Below are 21,523 nucleotides of genomic sequence, written 5' to 3' on the forward strand. Positions count from 1 at the left end.
ATACCATTTGTCTCCCAGGAAAATAGTATTTAGAAGTTACTCTGGACTTTGTAATGCACAAGTTACTATTCAAGAGTGTTCTGGTTTGTTGTTCAGGCTCCAGTACAAACTATGCCATGTGTGCTGGAAATGAGTGGGGGGAAAAACCCCAAACAAGGGGATGAGAAGAACAAATAGCTAAGCAATCAAGATCATTAAAATGTCTTCAACTTCACCATCAGCTAGAGGTTTGCACCTGTATCTCAGGTCTTCTCCAGCAAACAGGAGGAAACAGAGGTTAGTAAGTAGTAGCTAGATTAATCTATCAATCTTTGCCATCAGATTATACAGTTCCTCTTAATTCTATACAGCAAAGTGTGGTGGAGTTCAAGTCTTTGAGGAACTAGTCATTGAGATACTAGAAAAGCTCACCTGTAATAAACCATCAACATTGCATGGTATTTTATGAAATAGGGGAGACAGCAAATTAGAGTCGGTGCAGCTGTGGCTGCAATGTAGATCGTGGCTGCTAATGGGTTTTTCTTAACTTTTTTTTAAATTGATAAACTCTCAAAAGGGCTTACTCAGAAGCCTCATCTCCACTGTAAGAGTAATATCCCTCTGCCATATTTTATAGCAATATCTATAATGGTCAAATGAAATCAGCCTTCTACAAGAGAAACCATCTCTAGTGCTTTAGGATTATTTCAGGAAGTTCAAATAGTAGATAAAAATGACAGTCAGTCAAATTTAATTTACTTGGATTTTCATAAGGACCCCCATAAGCGATCAAGAAAAATAAATAACCACAGCCTCAGTGACAAAAGTTATGATGCTGATTAAAATCTTACACTGAACTGGAAACGTCTCTGCCCACTGAAGTGTGTGGTTATTTCTCAGTTACACAAATCCCTGCACTCAAGTTAGCTAGGTGATTTTATTACTGTTGCCTGTAGTTAATTACCCAAATAATTGTGGGGGGGTGGGGGGGGAGAGGAGTCCACATGGGGACTAAGGAGGAAAAGCAAACTAATAACTGAGGTTATTACATGGAAATCACCCCTGTGCTGCTCCAGGGCCACACTTAAATATAAACAAAGCTCAATGCAGTTTTGGACCTCACGCTATACGAGTCACAAACAGGCCCTCTCCTCCACTGAGACCAGAGACCTACCTGGCACACTAACTGTCTCCACTTGCGAAAGAAGGCAAGTTAATGACCTTTTTGGCATTTTAAATGATAGGCCCAAAAGCCAGATCTCTAAGTAAACAATTAGAAACAAAGTGATAATGACTTACTGTAGTGTGAGGGAGGCATTAATATGATTATGGTAGATTGTTTACTTGTGGATGGCTAGCTAGAAGAATTGCACTAATGTCTCAATGTGTGTAAAAACTTAAAAATCCCTCCTGCGGAAGGGGAGAAGAAATATTCCTGTGCATTGACTCTGAAAGTAATTGAGATACCCTTGAGGTATATGCTATAAATCCTTAGATTGAACAATCTATTTTAGCAAAGAAACACACCTCACCCTGCACAGATTTTAATCTGGCCCATCAAATGGCAAACTCATGCTTTAATCTGTTGGGAAGGCCTGATACGGCCACATTTAAAAAAAGGTGAAACAAGCTTATGTTCAAGACAGGTTTACTATTGGCACCATAACCTCATAATATATACACAGAGGGTGTTTCTTGTGATATGTAACTTTCAAATACAAATTGTTATATAAATAAAACTATAGCCACAAGAGTCACTTTGTGGCATATAGAGTCACTGCCCTGTATATATTTCAGCAACTCAGAGCCAGATTCGGCCACTTTTGTTCCTCATGCCACAAGTAGGCCTAATGAAGTCACTGCAACGTACCACTCTAAGTACATAAGGGTGACATAATGTGGCCCTCTATTAATGGATCAGTATAAAAAATTTGATGTACCGGGATGGTTTTGTAACAGAAGACAAAAAGGAAGCTATCTTGACCATGAAAAGTTTTTATTCCATTAAAATATTCTCAACAGAGAACACTATTTTTAAACAAAGCATTTAACATTTAAGAAATCAACATGTGCACAAAGGATTAAAAATTACTGGAAAATGTAAGATTAAGACAATTCATGTTCAAAATTTCAGAATGAGTTAGAACTAGCTGTGCAAGTACAAATTTTCCCCCTATATTTAATAACCCTCATACAGGTTGCACTATCCCTCATGAAAGCAATCTGCCTCCAAAGGAAGCAAATTCCACTTTTAGAAAAACAAACAGTAGCATGGAAAGAACAGTTAGTTCTTTACCAGGAAGTGTTACCAGTGACCTCTGAGGCTTCTAGCCAAGTCAACCAAAGGCTTCTTAGCCAAAATATCAGCTCACATTTCCACCTCTTCTCTAACTTTAAAATAAAAAAGCACTGTTAAAAAAAAAAAACTACATTATGTAGTTTGTCAGTATTGAGTAATGTCACCTTATATAAATAACCCTGTATACAATATCCAAAAATCTAAACTTGAGTTTAATAGCCCCCAAATGTAATACACTAGGTCAGCTGTGTAATAGTGGTATACATAACAAAGGAATACACTTCCACACAAGAAATCACTCAGATTTAGTATTACTGGTAGTACAATTTCTAACAACACTGAATTTTTCATTAAAAAAAAAAAAAAAAAAGAATCCAGCACTGCTGTGTCCAAGTATTGCTTCAAACCCTGTGGAAGAGACAATATTAGCTCATTCCACAAACAGCAAGTGGCTGGGCTTATGAAGCTTTAAATGATACAAGTCTCCCTCCCGCTACGTCCCCTATTCTAGTGTTCCCCACTGAATCAGATAAGATTTATTTTATTAATAGAATCACAAATGGGAGAAAAGACACCATAAGCAATAGGGGCACTGCAGACAGCTATATTTACACGTATAAACATATCCAAATGTCAACTGTTTACAAGTAAAAGTGCACATAGATCATTACAAAGTATCACTCAAATTTCAACTGGTCCATACAATGAAGCATCAGCTAAAAACAGACTACCACTGGAGCCTCATAACCCAAAATTAAAAAACAATCAGAGTTTTCATAATTTTTTTTTACATGTCTTTAGTTTCAATGCATAAAATTTATGATGCACCATGTATTATGTTAAGGTAGAGCTCTAGAAAACAAACACCTACCCTGGCTACCTCAGCAGCTGCTGCACTTTGGAAAAAGTAACAGGTGGTCATACTGAGCTGAGACACAAAGCCCTTTGTGGGATACTGTAGTGGTAGGATTGGCAATCAACAGATTTAGGCACTCTCTAGTTTTAAGGCAGCATTTGAGTGGCAAGCAGTTGACTTCTGAAAACAGTCGTTTGTCTTGTAGTGGCGATTCTCTTTGTTGTTATGCCGGGTTTTCAGTGCTCACAATAGGCTACTGAAGTGCTGAAGATGAACCACAGTTCTTGGAGATCCTGTGACTGCATCAGGGGCTAGAGCTGAGATATAGTCTTTTCCCCAAATCAACATAAATACATAAAGGTTTACATCAGTTATAATGCCAAGAAAACTGGAATGTAACAATGGTTGCATTGGAATAGTTATAGCAGCACGCATGGACACTGGGATGAAAACTTTAGTGCTGGAAATATTTAAACAAAGTGGTTTTGCTACAAATGCAAAATAAAATGAGAAGCAATGGAAATAATAAAGTGTTATGCAGGGGTGCCTGACAATTCTAGACATGCAGGAGGAGGTTAGGGCGAGCATGGAGGTGGCACTGGCAGATGTGGACAAATGACAGGGTTCCGATTGCCAATTAAAATGGGGTAGGAAAAGAAGACAGCTGAGACAGCCAAAATGTAATACAAACTGATGAACAGTTTGTACATCTTTCAGAACTTAGGACCATGAGTCTGAACTATTTAAAATCTGGTTGCCTTTCTATTCTGCCATAATGGAGTTTTCAGAAATTTAAGAATTTGTAACATGTTCTTAATTATGTATGGAAATACCAAGAATGTTAGTGAATAAATGTATGTCTGCATGCATTCATGCAACTTGCTTTTTCCCTCTTTTTGCTGGCCCTCCCAGCCTAATGCCCTCCCCCAAAAGCAGCTGCATGTAACCTCCTTCAACATCTCGCCCATTTTCTCAGAAACCCGCTTCAGGAACCTGCAGTCCAAGAGGAAAAAGAAAAGAACAGAGTTATTGAAAGCGTCTGGAAAACAGAGAAGCCTTCTCAATTCTAATCAGCCATCCTAAATGGCTATAGAATAGCCATTCTATTTAATCCCTGAACAATTAACCATATCTGATGGCAAGCAAAAGCCCTTTCAAACTTATTCTCAACATACATTCCAGAACAGCTATTTATCTAGTAATAAACTAGTGCAATGTACCTTCCTATCCTTCATTATTTAAAATTAGGTAAGGAAAATGGCTGTAGATCTAATGTTTGAATTTTAACCCACAAGTGATTAAATGTAAAGCCTCTAGCTATGGTACAAGATCCTTTACACTGGGAATGTAAAACATTTACTAGAACTCAGAAAAAGAGACTAAGAGCTTTTCAAGAGTGGAAAGGAGAATGGGAATTCAGAAAGACACATTTTATGTTTTAACCATATAGTAACATCAAAAACATTTCCAAGCCAAAGTAGCATCAAATAGACAACATTCTAGGTTCATAGCTGCTGGAAGGAGAATAAAAGGGTAGGTCATCATACTGTACTTTCTCTATCTTTAATGGACCATCCTGAGTAGATTGTGCTTTTTTACCTTTGAGAATAGGAAAATGTTTTCCCTTTTATGACATGAAAGCTGCTAGTATATTTACAAAGCAAGGACAATTATGAACACTTTCAGTAACTGAGCTCAGTCAGTTGTAGAGTGGTTTATTTATTTTTTGTTTTGGAGTTTTAAGTATATGGTAGTTAAAGTTGCTGATGCAGGAACAATAGATCCTAAAGAGGTTTTCAGAAATTGCAATTTGGAACAGAGGTTATTTTCAAGTATATTATTATACAGACAGAATTTTATCAAAATTACTTTCTGAAGCAAATGAATATTAAAAATGGATTTAAAAATAGTAGTATAAAAACAAGACGACCTGATCAATGGAGCGGATCCAATGATTTGTAAAATGAAAACACTAAAGGACCTCAGACAGGTAAATGCAGAAATAAGGCAAATGTTGCAGAGCAATTTAATTTAATTAAGACTTTTTTTTTTTTTTTACTTTTAGTACTAACATCTCTGGAAAAAAAATGTCTCTAGCCAAGCTCACACAGTGAACAACAGACCACACAAATGCCTTCAGATATCCTAACACTTTCTATGAAATTGTGTGATTCAGTATTTTCCCTGTGGAATGTAGAGTAGTAAGCTGCCACCTTAGTTGTTATATATAGGTTACTGCACCTTTACTGTTTTTCTCTAGAGTTACATCTATATATGATGTTGGCACATAGCCTTCCTCTCCATTCTGTCTTCGAGCTCTTGTCCATCCATCTCCTTTGTCTTCCTCGATAACGTACAAAACCTCCCCTTCTTTCATTGCCAGAGTGCCTTCATTGTGACCTGGGAAAACAGACAAAAAAAGTCTCACAGCTCAGACACGATTTAAAAGTAAGCTTTATATAAACAGGAAGTACTGATAATCTATGGAAGGGAACATATGGACAAACATAGGCTTGCACACAAAAATCTGGTCTCATGTTGTAAAGCTGAATATACGCCAGTAGCTGTTTTTCTAATATTTGTGTTACAACAATATAAAAGTACTATTCTGCCAAAGAATTCAATTGATCTACGGAATACTTCTCATGACCTTAAACGCTGCTGCTAATATCATTTTTTTTTAAAACAAAGAGAACAGGGATGCAAGATTCTTGTAAGAAATAATCCATCAGTCTTTTGTTCTGTTTTTTAAAATCAAATAAGCACAATATACAGAGTTAACCCTACCATCAAAAGGATAAATTGCTTTGCAGTGTCCTATAGCTGGTAAGGGATCGTCGTCTTCAAATTCATCATCAAATTCATTATGGTGTGCATGCTGTTGTGGTGGGCCTCGGACTTCCTGGTTTGCATCATCCGTGTAGCTCCCCTCAGGGCTATAATGCAACCAGGAGAGTAAGGACTCTGTATATTTCTCAAAAACCACCCACACAACTTTAAAAGTTACATTTCCATATCTAAAAAAATATCGGAACCCTAGTGCAACTCAGAAAAGGTTGTTCAAAGTTGTTCTAGGCTATCAGTGTGAACACATCAGGAAAACAGGTTGGCAATATTTAATTATGGATTAAGTATTAATGAATGTATTTTCTGAAGGAGCAGAGCTGTTTTTTAAAGGCTTGAACTGAACTCTGCTATTAGAACAGCCCAAATTTAAAATTTAACAAGGAAGATACAGCAATGGGGATGATCTGACAGAGGAGTGAAATGGGGAAAAAAAATCTGAGATGTTTGGGAAGTTATAGAAGTCAACAGGGGACATTAATTGAAAGAGTGACCCTTCGGTGATGTCATATACCGTTTTCACCTTGAATTACCTAAAACCTGACTACTCTGTCTCATGTGTTCTAATGGAAAATTCATTATTTCACTGAAGTGGCAAGTATGAAAAGAAGTAAAACCTAGAACCTTATGGCCAAAAGATGCCATTTGAAGGACATACATAGTGTATCTGGGAATGTGGGAGAAGAAGAGGTGGATATCACTCACACTTAAATGCCAGATGGACATGGTGGGAATAGCTGTGAAAAATAAAAAAATCTACTGAGAATTCCAGTAAAGCTTCAACGTAAGGAATAGTTAAAATAGTTACCTCTCTCTTCCTTGTGTTACAAGGTGGTTGATGTCACTGCTGTGCCTTCTGTCTCCTCTTGCTGCTACTTTACCTTCAACTTCAGAGAGCCAGGCCTTATGGGAAAAAAGTCAAAAAATATCTGGGGTCAATATTACCAGAGAATTCTCAACCAGCAAATGTTATATATCACTAAATGTACGATTTCAAATACACTTAACAGTGTAGAATTTAGGTGCCAATAAATATATAGATATCTGCTAAATACCAAATCATCATGCAAAGTTTCCTATTTACTTGGCTTGAAGCACAAAGCTATCATCTTAGTTTAATACTCAGGAGTGGTGTTGAGAAAATGGTAAAAACTGACATCTTGAACCATTTAACATGAATAACTTACAAATAAATCTGTAGAAAATAATTTACATTAAATTACTCAGTGCATATCATCTCAGTCTAGCTACATCAACATACGAGGGGGAAGGATGCTCCATGGAAAACTGAATCAGGCTAATTTCTTCAAACAGAGAAATTTTCTGGTTCCTGTGTTTGTGACTTACAGGGAACTCCAACATATTCCTATTTCAATACACTTTCCAAGGAATAATTTAATAGCTTTTAACCTCATTCTTGTGTATTTCCATTCGAAGACGATCCATGTTGCTCATAGTCTCAGCTAATTTTGGCTGCAAACTGCCTGGATCCCCCATCTGTGGATTCTTCTCATAAACATCTTTCATTTTGATGAGTGCATCCCTGTAGTGAGGTATATGAATGCCCAGGAATTATTACAAGCGACAATTACATTACAACATGTTTTGTCTTTAACAGTCCAATAAATACTAAAACAATGTTTGTACAGCATCTAGCACAATGGGTTCCTGGTCCATCACTGGGGCTCCTAGGTTCTACAGTAACACAGATAACCACCACCATCGTAGACACACAGAGGACGAATATAAAAATTCTCTCTTTCCTGCCCCAAGAGAAGCTACTGTCTCCCGCCCCAGTCCTGTCCCCTCATCCTCCACTCTCGGAGTAAAATAAGGCCCTCATTTCCTTAGCCTCTCCCCAAGGGCAAAGCCCAGTATCCTGTCTTCCATCCCACTGTGCTTATGCGCCTCCCTCCCCACCACTGCCCTCCCTCTTGAAAGACATACAGAGTTCAAATACAGAGTCTTTCCACCCATCTTCAATCTCATTATAATTCACCTCCGCTGCCTGGTTCCTGGCATATGGTCCGTTTCTTAAGAATTAATGCCCACGTTTTCTAATGTATCCACTAGTTTTAGATGCCCAGCTTGACAGACCTAAGGTCGATGTTCAGAGTTGTTGAGCATTCACAAGTCTAGATACAGTATTTATAATTTATAGTATAAAACGGATACTCAGTTGCTAGAACAACAAAGTTGATAACGATGGAGCACATATACTATAAAGGTGGACAGACCAACAATTGACATACTACTTAGAGTAGTTTAACTTTTGAAAACTCTGGCTTATAAAAAGAAACACAGAAAGAAATGGTCATAAAGATAAGGGTGTCCAAAAAAATGGAGTAAGCTGTGAAGGACACGCTTACTTTTGGTCGGTTTCTTTCTGTAGTTCTCTGTTGAGTTCGTCGATTCTCTGCTGCAGTTTCTTACGTCTTTGTTCTGGTGGCAGATGACTGAAATCTTCTAATGCAGGACCCTGCAACAAAGTTAAATACTATTAAACACTGGAAAATTCTGTCTATAGTTATTTCTACTGACAATCCACACACAAACAGTTTTCTCTGACATGAGGTATCAGGATGAACCTTCTTAGCAACTATACTATACACACGGCTATATCAAGCATACATCTAAACTGAGTATGTATGATCATAGTGTCACAGCCCTTGTTCTTCACTCTGTCAACTCCCTACTGTTTTGTTCAGTCACATCATGTGACAAGTTAGATTATAGGCATTTCGAAAGACTCACCATCTCTCCCTCAATGTATATCCTGAAGTGCCTAGCGCACTTTTAGGCATCGTCAAAAAATAATCAAACAAGAAGTCTTAATAAAATCTTTATAGGATACATATCACAAGAGTGATACATGATGGGGAATAAACTGACTTAGAATACACACTAGCAGAAAATAAATCAAAATGAATAACCATCTCAGCTAAGCTGTGAGGAAATTTAGACTTAGTTTCTTTGTTTCATAGTATAGACCATGCAAATTAATCTGCCCACGGCAGATCTGGTAAACGTGCAAGTCAGCAAAATTTGTAACCCTAAGTACTTTTCATGTACAGTAATGCCAGTTCAAAGTATTCTTCATAATATTACAACAATCACTTAATGAACAGGAGCAATATCAGTATCTAACCAAAAACATTTTTTCATACTGTCTAAATTCTATCAACACTGGTGAACTACACCCCATCATCAGTATTTCCGCAATTATCTTAATATATACTTCTGTAAAATAACGTTTAGTTGCTGTAAGTTACTTTGCAGATACAACTATGCCTACAGCCTAATATTGGTCCCACTGAAGTCAACAGAAATGCTGACAGTTTCTTCAGTAGCTGGGTTAGGTCCACAATAAATAATTTATGGATCTGTAAACAATTACACAGAAAAACTGAATCATAGGTCCTCCTAGTCCAGTCCTTGCAATCAAAGCCAATTTAGTAAGTTAACAGACAGCATGAAATATTGTACCAAATAGTAATTACAACTGAAATCCAGAAAGCAATAGGTTTATATGGTTTGCAATCTGCCTAGAGTGTCTGTTTTCCACTTTATTTGGATACTGCCAAAGGAAAAGAATACAATCGTGGTATTCATCCAAAAATAAGTGGAGCACCCATTGGGACACTACTCGAAGAACAGTTTGTTGCTCAAACATTGATGGTTATTGAAATTCTGCATAAAAAACTAACTTCAAATGCTCAAATCCTTTTACCAAATAAGAAAATAGAAATACAGAATACAGAAAATATGGATTATGGGCACTATGAGTTCCCTCACCTTAGTATATTGCAGGAATAAGCCCCCATACGTCCTCTCAATTAAGTGTGCATGGGTATTTATACATATGAATTTTAAGAGGTTGTTGCCAAAAGCCCAAACCTCAACGACAGACATGCATGTCAGAGAGAGAGAAAGAGAGAATATGCATTCGGGGAGCGGAGAAAAAAAAGTTTCAAGCCTTAGGGTTAATACAGTAATACCGATTGATAAAAATGCTGCATTCTTCATGTGCTAGTTACTTAGAAGGTTGTTTGTTTTAAACACTGAAAAAGAATCTGGCATTAAAGGCAACCTGAAAAGGGGAGAATTTAACAAGCAGTGCAGTTCTCCCAACTGTCAGGATTTTGAGTTAAATGGGCATTCATTGACCCAACACCAGCCCACACCAAGTTTTAAACAATGTGTCTAAAAATTTCTTCCCTTCTCAACTGCATGGTTTTCAGTCCCTTGTCACTTGTGATATCATCATTCCACTACTACTTCAGACATTCAGTACAACCAGGGAAATCAAGATCTGATATTTCTAATGTAAAAAACACAGCCACCACCATATTGCTTTCTTTACGCATCATAAAGAAACAAGAAAGGACAAACTTTCCTCCTGCCCCTCTCCTCCACCCTGCCGCCTTTTTACATCAGTGGTACCTTATAGTAAAATTAGAAGAACAGGACTCTTAATGTGAATATCATTGATTCACTCCAGGAAACTAAATGCCGATAGGCGTGTGTTGGAATTTTTCATCCAAATTGAGAGCTTGGCAATACAAGTGGAAAGAGATGTATTTTTCTTTCAACCACTACAAATTAAGTTCAAAAGACCCTTTATTATTCTTATTCATGTTTCCTTCTTTATAAAACTTGCACAATCTTTTCATATAACTATATGACAGCTTTTCTATCAATCCCTGATACATCATAAAATATATTTTCATTATGACCAACACATGAAATCTGTCCACCTTCACTCTAAGTCATAGATAAACTGGTCTAATTAGCTCACACTGCACATGGATGATTAAAAAGAAAGACCATGTATACAAGGTGAAAAATCTGAAAATGTATTTCAGCACCTGATTCAAAGCAATTATGATATGGAAACAATTTCAAAAGATTACTTTCATGCTATTTTATCAGAAGTACAGCAGACAGATCAGCACACAGGCTTACCATCTTCACCGACCACTGAACAGTTCATTTGAAAACAGAAAGAAACGGGAAGTTATTCACATGCAATCATCATTTAGGAAGTGAAGGTTTATTCCTAAAAATATATCTTTAAAATATTATTTAAAGTAAAATTTTACAAACTCAAAATTAAATAATGCACTTCACTATCAGCACAAAAAACAGCAAAATACAAGTTTGAAGTGCATTTATGCTGAGAGAATTACTGGCAATTAAAGCTTACATTGAAATGATAATGGGTAGTTTACCATATGGAATTACAATGCATGGCATCATTTAATGACTTATTAATTTTAGTATTTATAAAATATTTTTAGAGAAAAACAAAATATACAGCAAACACTGCACAAAGCAGAAGAATTTGATGATGATGATGGGCTGGTCTACCATATACAAAAATTTGGTTAATCATGACTAGGAATACACTGCATCACTTCAAGATTGTTAATATCCCAACAGAACAAAAATAGAGAGGTTTCCCGTGGAAGCTGCAAAATCCCTTCTCTGCCATTTCAAGCTTAAAAATTTAATTTTACATTTTAAACTATTCAATTGATCATTGCGCTACACTCAAAAATATTAAAATCTACAGACAAACTGGTGAGAACAAACAGGATTTTCTCCTGGGACAAAGCAATACCTTATGACAGACAAGACTGGTACGGCTCCAAGAAGGTGCCATATCCCAGGGACGTGCCATACACTCAGAGTGATCCTACCAAACTTGCTAAGCTTCTCAAGCAGAGCACCATGAAGGGATTAGAAAGGACCCTTTCATCAATGTATCAATGATTCATATTCACCACATCAGTTGTGACCAAATGGTATTACTGTCTGACTGCTGACGAGTGGCATACGTGAAAGGTTAGAGGTCTCATTTAAGCAACTTTCTAACAAGTTTCTACCTAAAAATCCAAGTTTCTACCTTTTCTACCTAAAAATCCACCTTTATTAATAACACCCTGGCTAGCAAGCTCAGTAAATTCTAATAATGTAATGGGGACATAGACTGAACTACTCTCCTTTCTAGAGGTAATCTCCCCAGACACGCAGTGAGAAGAACTGGCAGAGAAGCATGAGTGAGGTTTGCACTTCCATTTCTTATGATAGGCCTGTTTTAAGGCTGGGATTTCCATTCAAACTGATATCAAGGTGGCACCTTTCACAGCATTAAACTCTTTGACAATTACAAATTTGAAGTAGAATAAGTAATAATGCATTTTAACAAATAAGTGACAAAAACTACCCATTATCTGACGTGTCTGGTTTGCAGAATCACTTTCCCTTGATTTATAGCATGGAATGATATTTGGGTTTCTCCTTCACATTAAATAAACAACATAGCTGCATTTATGCTCATTTCAGATGGACAACAGTAACAGTGAACAAAGAAAACCCCTACAGTTTTAATTTGTTTTCTGTTACACACAGTTGCTGATGGGGAGTCTTGATGATGCACAAAGCACAGAGTAATGAGAGCCGTTTCCTATTTATGGCCTTGTTCAAATATCCGTTGAGTGAAATCCTGGACAGGGCAGGTAAACAAAATATCCAACATACTCAGCTTCTGTGCATATTACTTGCCAATTTACTGGTGAATTTAAATTAAAAAACAAAGCAAATTAAAATGCCACTTGATAGCAGAGAATGTCAATACCATTGAGAAAATGTTTTACAGCAATAAAAGAGTGGAAATAACAGGGGTGTGTGTGTGTGTGTTAAATAGTGACAATGTACAATATCTGAAATACTGTATATGTTTTCCATCAAAATATATAAAAATATTAAATTGCTATATGACAGGAAATTTTTTTACAACTATGGTAAATTGTTCAGCTTGCAAAAGGACGTATCAGTTCCCTCGATATTTGTTAAAGTAGTATTTTAAAGTGCTTGCACAATATTGCAAAATTTTTAAAAATGAAACTAAAAATTATATTTGCTGCCCTGAAGGTTTACAAGAGAGAATAATGTTTGGTACTGTGGGACTTACACTGAGCTGAGCTCAGATCTGTCAAAGCTTGAACGATCCCTGTAAATTTTAATTAATGCCATATTTGATCACATTCGCTAACCTTTCTGTTTTGGACTGTGATCACTGCATTTTAAAATAAAAAACTTCACTTAAAATGCACTTCATTTTCTGTTCATACAGTAAAACTGCCACTAGATGATTTTTACATGTAATAAAATAGCCTACTTGGTTAAAACCCATCAGACCTTGCTTCCTGAGTCAGAAGCAGGCATGTTCAGTAATCAGGAGAAAGCGGAAAAGATTTCAACAACCTCCCATATCTCATTAATGAACAGCATTGAAGGAGTTTCCTTATACTCTCCTGACCAAAGCAAGTTTTGATCAATTGACACAGGAGAGAAAGGGGAAATCTGTCCTTCATCAAGATCTTAGATGTCCACAAGGGTCTTCTGCAACCTAGGCTCCTGTATATAAGGGGTGGTATACAGAGTAACTGGAGGGTCTTGGAGTAACTGGGACCTAGATAAGGTAAATTAAAGAATGTAAATTTAAAATAATCTGAAATGTAATCAGCTGACAGCCAGGCCTCCTCTAATCATTAACTGGATTGCCATATGACGTTGGACTTTGATCTCCACTCTAGAGCAACAGAATCCGCCATGATTGTATACAGAATGAAACAGAGGGTTTATTTCGTTTTTAATATCAGAAAAATAATGAAATAAATCCAACCAAATATATCTAAAATTCTGATTATGGGGATCAACAAATGCTATAAATTTTACATAAACAAGGCAGACTATGTTTCACTGACATAATGGGATAATGCCAGTTCATTTTTCAGTAGTACAATATATGTTTCTAGGAAACCATTTCAACTTTTCAATTTTATTGTCAACGGAACAAAGTCCATTTGCTGAATATGCTATTATAGATTAGTAAATGCACTCCCCTAATAAATCTCAGAAAGTGACATTTAGTAGTAATTTATAATTGATGGAAGGTTTTTACAAAAAAAATCCTTTAGGAAGCAAAAGCAATTTAACTATCAATGTACATTACAGTAAAAAAATTATAATCCATTATAAGAAATGAATGATGGTTTAACATGTTAAAAACTGCACGCTATCGCATGTCAACTACAACGAGAGATGGGTTTTTCCCTTTTAATTCAGTTTCTTAGAAATCAGCTTCTACTATTTTAGTAAGACATCAGAAAATAAGACATGTCAATTTGTTTAGTGATGACTATATACCCAATAATAAATTACTGCAAAAATGCATTACATGATGGAGGTAAGACATTTGTGAATGTGCACAACAACAACAAAAGATTTCAAACACATACTCAGCACCCTCTTTATAACACTTTCCTTTTGGAGTCAAACATTTTTAATGTTATAAAAAGTTTTTAAAATGAAGGTAACTATTGTGTAATAGAGAGTAAACTACCTTAAAAGTGACCTTTTATCAGTGTTATACCAGAGTGAGCCTTATAATGAGGGTGGAGGGTATCAGAAAAGCCACACCACAAACACACTTCATAGCCCATCATGCATTTTCAACTGGTTATCAAACTTACCCCTCTTTTGAGGCTTCTGAAAGAAGGAATTCTGGCCTTCCCTGTTTTTATGTCACTCATGCAATAATGCACTGGTTCAATGGAGAATATGGGATACTGGGACCCATTAGGAGTAGTGGATGTGTATAAACTAGTAGGGGTAAGGGGTGGGGACTGTGGCTAATATGGAAATAAAGAAAGGAAATAAATAAGCCAAATGTTCAAAGTAATTTTAAAATGAAAATTCTGTCTTTCAGTAACAAAATTTCCATCCAACACAAAAACGGTTCGTAGCATGTTTTACTAGAAGACTTACCACCATCAACTTTAAAACAGTTTGCAGAGCAAATATAGTCATTTTTCTAAACTGTTTTATTCAGAATTAGTCGTGTGAGTTAAAGTTGGTGCAGATAACAGATACAGGTTTAAGAAAACTTTCCACGCAATTTCCAAGCTCCTAGCAATACCCAAGTACCTGAGATAGTCTCCTTCCTTAATACTTCCCAATAGCATCTTCAGTATTCCCTAACCCAGGGGTCTCAAACTGGGGGTCGGGACCCCTCAGGGGATCGTGAAGTTATTACATGGGGGGTCGCGAGCTGTCAGCCTCCACCCCAAACCCCGCTTTGCATCCAGCATTTATAATGGTGTTAAATATATTAAAAAGTGTTTTTAATTTATTAAGGGGAGTCACATTCAGAGGCTTGCTATGTGAAAGGGGTCACCAGTACAGAAGTTTGAGAACCTCTGCCCTACCCCTGTTATTATCCTTCTAGACTCCTGCTCTTCCCCACCCTGCACTGCTCCTCCTTCTCTGTAAGGTTTTTTCCATTATATGTGGTAGGCTAAACCCAGAATTACCATCATGATATCCCTAAATAGGTCAGTCACAGAAAGATGAATTTGTAATTCCAGTTGTGGGGAATTACTGAAGTAGGTAAGGTAGATTCACTGCCTTTGGACTTTGACATTAGGTGTATGGCTTTCCTCACCATTACAGCCTCTTTAATGTCCTCATCCTTCCTCCACTTTTGTTTTAAAGCACCCGCCTCTAATCTTATCTCCTCCTCTCTAGCTCCTTTTCTAATCTGCTTTTCCCTCACCTGCTATACACCTCTCCTCCATCTTCTATAGTTCTTTCCCCTTTCAAAAAACTACCATCTCAGTGGAACTTACCATCTATGAAGAGGTCAAGTATCTTGAAATGCAAGAATTAAATTAAAACCCACCAGATTCATAGATACATCAAGTAACAAAGGCTACCTGAACATCCAGCTAGTTTGTCAACCAGAATTTTTTTAAATCAATTAAAAAAATCCAGTTTCTGTTATAAATTGTTTAAATAATGCTCTGATTTTTTAAAAAATACTTTAAAAAAAAGTATGCTTTCTTGTCACTGGTTTTTTTCCTTCAGAAAATGAGAAACACTGACATAAGCTTCCATTCTGCAATGCACGTAACCATTATATATGAGTAACTTTACACATGATTTGGTCCACTCTGTTCAGCAGCACTACTCAATGTGTAAGTATTTGCAGAATTGTAGCATGACTCTATAAAGTAAAGAGTGACTATATACAAAGTGCTATCAAATGTACAAAGTAAAACTGGGGAAGAGAGAGATTTTTTTTTTCCTGATACCTTCTTTCAACTACAGTCATCTTAGGTGTTAATTGTAACTAAAGTAAGAACAAAAGGCCAGGTCCTCAGCAGGTGTAAATCTGCTTCATTACTTCAATGGAAATAGCCAATTTACACCAGATGAGGCCATGGCTAAAACTTTCAGGCAGAAGTATGATTTTCAAATTGATGGTATCCTTTAATTTAAATTCAGTCCTAATCTCTACATTTCTAATTGCTATCACACAGGAGCAATTAGAAATGAACTATGAGGAGGATACAGGAATTAGATATTCTATCTCTCCCCTTAGAGAAGACTTGTGTATCTGGAATATTATCTGCAAAAACATAAATCCCAACTGGAAAGAAGTCTGGAGAGTAGTTCTTTCATCATAATAAAGCTTTTCTATTTCACTAAGTTGCTAGTGACTAGCAGCATTGAAAGTCCTCATTAAAATTTGTGGGAATAATTAAATGATTTGTTTATATGCTCTAATATGGAACAAGTAAAAAAGATCTAAAATAGGTTTAATTTAATCTTTGTATGTTCAATTACTTATTTAAATAGCCAACACCAGTATAAGTGTCCCCTTTTGTTGGTCCATGAAGGCATCTTTCACAGAAAGTGTCAATTAAACCTACATGCACAGAAGTAAGAGAGGAATAACATCTCTGTTCTAACATTTTTATCAAAAGTAGCTTTATAACTATTAATTATTTTATCTGTTTAGTCTTAAGATTTCCCTTTGGCACCTGCCCATATGAAACTCCAAAAAATTAGAAGTTTTACTATATGACCAAATATTTAATGTTTTCAAACAGAAAGCATTTTTATGAAAATATTATCACAAACTTTCAAAACCAGCAACAAATAGTAGAATCCATTTGGTACCTCTACCTGCAAAGTAAAGGGAAAAGCATGTAATTTAATTTTCTTTTGTGAGTCACCTTTAAAAGAACTAATTCCTTGTACCACAAACTACAAATCCTGAGCACACTGTTATTTGGGAATAGTAACTTCACAATTCTTACCTTTGGCTTCTTTCCAAAAAGCCACAGCTTGCCCTTAGCCTTGCCCACAGTGGTTTTTGAATCTATTTTCATTCCTTCCTGCTTTGGTGTACTGATGGTTCCATCAGAGACAGTCCTGTAAATATGCTGACTGTAATCTTCAAATGGGAAGTCTCCAGGAGGTTCAAACCCAGACTTGAAGGAGTCTATCACTATTTGAGAATCCTGTACATAAGCAACATCAGTGAGCTTAAAAAAAAAAAAATCTGCACATATGACTCTTACTCCATTGGCTACGCCATAAACATACTCACCCAAGACAACAGAAGCAATATGGACTGCATAAAAATATAATTCCAGACATGAATATTCTTTCTAACTGAATAATTACGCTTACAGATACCATCTTCCTGTTAGCACTTGTACTATCATGTAATCCAGAGGTTTTCAACCTGTGGTTCGCAGACCCCCTGGGAGTGCACAGACTATGTCAAAGATTTCCAAAGGGATCCACACCTCCATTCAAAATTTTGTAGGGGCCCGCAAATGAAAGAAGATTGAAAACCACTGATCTAATCTATTCAAAGGTGTAGTCTAGAGGCTAAGCCCGTGGGACAGGGAACCAGGAAATCCAAAGTTTATAGGATCAGTTCTGACACTGACTCTCTCTGTAGCCTTGGGTATGTCCATAAATCCCTGACTCAAATCTTCCAGCTATAAAATAATACTTAGCTACTGTAACACACAGAATTTTTAAATATTAATATTATAGATTAAACCAAATATTGCATCTGCCTTCATTCCACAGTAATAATTAATTTTTATACCTCCTCTTTCAGACAAATTAGTGAGCTTTCATATACACTATTTTCTGTAAATTGTTTTAATTACACATGAAAAATACTTTCCCAATATAATTCCTTATATAAAATATTTTATATATTACAAACATAAGGTCCAGTGTGGCTACCAGTGAAGCCAATGACAAAACTCTCATTTCAGTGAGTAGGATCAATCCCATAATATAGTATTTTACATTTATATTGTGTGATCATGTAATTTAAAGACCAGGTCATAATGCTATGTACCAGGGGGTCAAATTAAGGTTGCACAAGCAGACAATTCTGGAATTTTCTAATTTGTGAGTACTGGACTTTACAACCATACCAGTCGTTGCACTTAGTTCTTTGCGTGATCAAACTGCTGTCTGTCTATTTCAGACAGCTCTTCAGCAGCTCATGTAAAATAAATTGCTGTCAACCCACTTCCCAGTCAAGAAGCCTCCAGATCACAAACTCACATTGGTTTAATCCAGGCCTGGCTATCCAACCATAGTTTTCAAAATAGACTGTTAAGATGGAGTGATTATTTGTGCAAAGCCAACCTGAGTACTAAGTACCAGTGGGGTTGCATTAACAGTGATGAGCCAAAAGGATGAAAAAGCATGAAAAAGTTTTGATGTAGACAACTGACATCAAAACAGGAAATGAGCATTTTGACCAAATCCTGAAGTCATAACTCATTTCTTATTCAGGTAAAATGCCCAAAGACAACGTTGACTTCAGGATTTGGATCTTTTAGATTAAAAGATAAGTGGACAATATAAATCTGAAATATTTAGTGTATTTTCCCCCCTTTCAATAATATGCCACATGGCTCCCATATTAGTTAACTTACTCATGCATGTTAAAAAACAAAATGAGCTGAATTCACTTACTCTGCGTTCATCAACTGATTTTGCTGCAAGAATCATTCCTTCTAAACATTTAGAGATTATGGGAATAACTTTGCGCTCAGAATCAGCAAAACCTTTATAACATTCACTCAGTTTGATGGTCCTTCGTTCATCCATTTCTTGAAGATGCTACAAAGAAGAAAAAGATAATATGATGATTTTGTTCACTGATATTCCTGTTAAGTATGCAGATTCAGGAGCCATTTTATAACAAAGTATGGAATTTCTTTGTTCAGTATTAGTACAAAACTGAATACAATTAGATAAAAATTAATATTCTTTAAATACATTTTGTCATTGACACTTTTTTAGCAAAAGAAATACAGAATACAGTGTAATCAGGAAGACTGGATACTCTTTATTAAAAACAATATTTGGAAACACAAGGCTTCCTATTGTCATAGTCTGCTCCTCTCTATCCTCCACCCCCGTAATCACATAGACACTTCCTTTAATTAAGAAACATTTCAGATAAAATTTGGAAAATACTGTAGGACAATTGGCTGAATTTCCCATCTTCTAACCGTCCCCACCCATGTAATTCTTTCTGGTCTTAGCTAACAAAAATTTGAGGCTTCTTAAAAAAAATCTTGTTTTTGTTTTGAACTTTCCTTCCATTTGACACACGTTGCCAACAGAAATGATTAAAAACATTGCTACAGAAGAACAGAAATGATTAAAAACATTGGGAAAAGATATGAATATCATGGGACACAATTCTAAAATCCCATTTAAGAAACAAACCCTATCCTGCAAGAGATGTGTCCTGGAAAATAAGAAAAAATATCAATGTTATATAAGCTTTGTAATGAAAGCCAATTAGAACTATTTCTTATCCAAGTATCTCATTGGATGTTGGCCAGTCCCACATTTAAAACAGAAAAAGGTAACATTAAGTTCAAAATCGCAGAGACCCTTGAGCAAGTTAAAAAAACAACAACAATAATCCATTATTTATATAATGATGCATATCCAGAGCTCACCTCACTCTTACTATAAAAAGACACTATAAAAATCTATTGAAAACTCAGCCTATTAGTTACAATAATTGGCATCTGAGGTAGGCTTAAGTCTTTGCTAAATCTACCCTAACAGAAGCAGATATCTCAAGCAGCATCTCACGTGATCTCCCTGAGATAAAACTATACCAGCTGAGTCATGTAATAACTCGCTTGTAAATATTACTCAACACTTGCAAACAAACAATAAAAAGAAATGCCAAGAAAGAGCCTTAGAAAGCAGTGGTTTTCAATCTATGCTCCATGGACCTCTGGGGGTCTGCAGACTATATCTAAGGGGTCTGCGAAACACTTTTGTTACCATAGCACAGAGGTTTTCAACCTGTGGTCTGTTGACCCCGGGGATCCGCAGACTATGTTTAAGATTTCCAAAGAGATCTGCACCTTCCATCTGAAAATTTTTAGGGGTCCGCCATGAAAAAAGATTGAAAGACTCTGTTATAAAGTAAAATTAGGTCTTTGGGATCATATTTGCTAAGGACTTCAGGAAACAAGAGTAATTTCTCATAACAAAAATTTTATTTTAACTCTGGAGAAATGTAATAAACCACGTCTATGATCAAAAATGTTCCTCTTGGGTCTTTGTTTAATACACGGATTTCTGCAGTCTCAGGTATGCACGATAATTCCTTCCTTAGTCTTCTACTGACAGATTCACTGGGAGGTAGCATTCTTCACCTGGTAAAAAAATAAGGAAGAAAAATTTCCTCCTGAGATTCCTAGTTTCAAATAAATAATTCTTTTGCGATCCTCTCCCATGCTCCTGGAAAATCTCATGTGTTCTCAGGTTATTAAACTTGTAAATGAATTCAAGGTTTTCATTCTTCCTCTGTTTCCTCTCACTTTGATTCTCAGTAGTAGCCTGTGACGGATGGAAATAAGCTTGCTGGACGGTGGGCGGCATCCTAAAACTGAATTCTTGATATCTTTATGCACAAGAAATCCTAAGCCATTGACATGTTTGTCCTCTCCACTGTAATAGAGTACATGCCCTTCTTCCGTTAGTACCTCTCCAAAGTTCTTCCATCTGACCTCAGAGATTCCTAGCAGGTGCCAGGTGTATTGTACCATTCCGTACGTGTCCTTTCAACCTCCCTATTTGTCTCAATGTCCTTACATTCCATGTGGCTATGGTGATGTTACCTCTTCCACGGATCCTCTTTGTTGGGGTTACACCAGTAGTATACTTGTCGCGTCTGCCCTGGTGGGATGGCACAGTCATTATTAACCCGGGCTGCGATCAATCTGGTATGGACATCGATGACTTGCTCATCATATGGTGTGTCTTGGACAAATTTCTAACCTGGCGGAGCCCATCTTCTCCAGGCAGCCCCATTTTAATCACCTCTTACAAGATGTAGGAGGAGCAGTGGGCCTATTCTGTCCCCGGACCCACATCCGTCTAAAGGCAATACCGTTTAATATCACAGTTGGACAAGTCTATGCCCCTACAACAGGCTAGGACGATGATCAAATTGAAGATCTTTACAACCAGCTCCAAGACATCATCGATAAGGTACACAAGAAAGATATCCTGATTGTACAAGGAGATTGGAATACTAAAGTGGGTAATGAGGCACAGGCAGATTGGCAAGATTATTGTGGCCCTTTCTGTATTGCGGTAACCAATGAGATAGGATT

General features: G+C 36.5%; 1 protein-coding gene across 5 annotated transcripts in view; it reads right to left on the reverse strand.

Moving 5' to 3' along the window:
- Window positions 1-2,110: 2,110 nt before the first annotated feature.
- FNBP1L (formin binding protein 1 like) overlaps window positions 2,111-21,523 on the reverse strand; it is a 101,236-nt gene continuing 81,823 nt past the window's right edge. Inside the window, exons 8-17 of one of the 5 annotated variants that reach the window (XM_074961307.1) lie at window positions 18,846-18,992; window positions 17,150-17,353; window positions 14,519-14,677; window positions 10,944-10,958; window positions 8,348-8,457; window positions 7,389-7,521; window positions 6,787-6,881; window positions 5,922-6,070; window positions 5,376-5,534; window positions 2,112-4,127 (exon numbers count right to left, since the gene is read on the reverse strand). In XM_074961307.1, coding sequence (XP_074817408.1) covers window positions 4,120-4,127; window positions 5,376-5,534; window positions 5,922-6,070; window positions 6,787-6,881; window positions 7,389-7,521; window positions 8,348-8,457; window positions 10,944-10,958; window positions 14,519-14,677; window positions 17,150-17,353; window positions 18,846-18,992 — 1,179 coding nt within the window. In that variant the 3' untranslated portion in view covers window positions 2,112-4,119. Of the gene's footprint in view, window positions 4,128-5,340; window positions 5,535-5,921; window positions 6,071-6,786; window positions 6,882-7,388; window positions 7,522-8,347; window positions 8,458-10,943; window positions 10,959-14,518; window positions 14,678-17,149; window positions 17,354-18,845; window positions 18,993-21,523 lie in introns of those variants that run through there. The other 4 variants (XM_074961308.1, XM_074961310.1, XM_074961306.1 and 1 more) reach the window with 4 other exon arrangements.

Source organism: Natator depressus, chromosome 8 (genome assembly GCF_965152275.1).
Source record: "Natator depressus isolate rNatDep1 chromosome 8, rNatDep2.hap1, whole genome shotgun sequence".
In the NCBI taxonomy this organism is placed as follows: Eukaryota; Metazoa; Chordata; order Testudines; family Cheloniidae; genus Natator; species Natator depressus.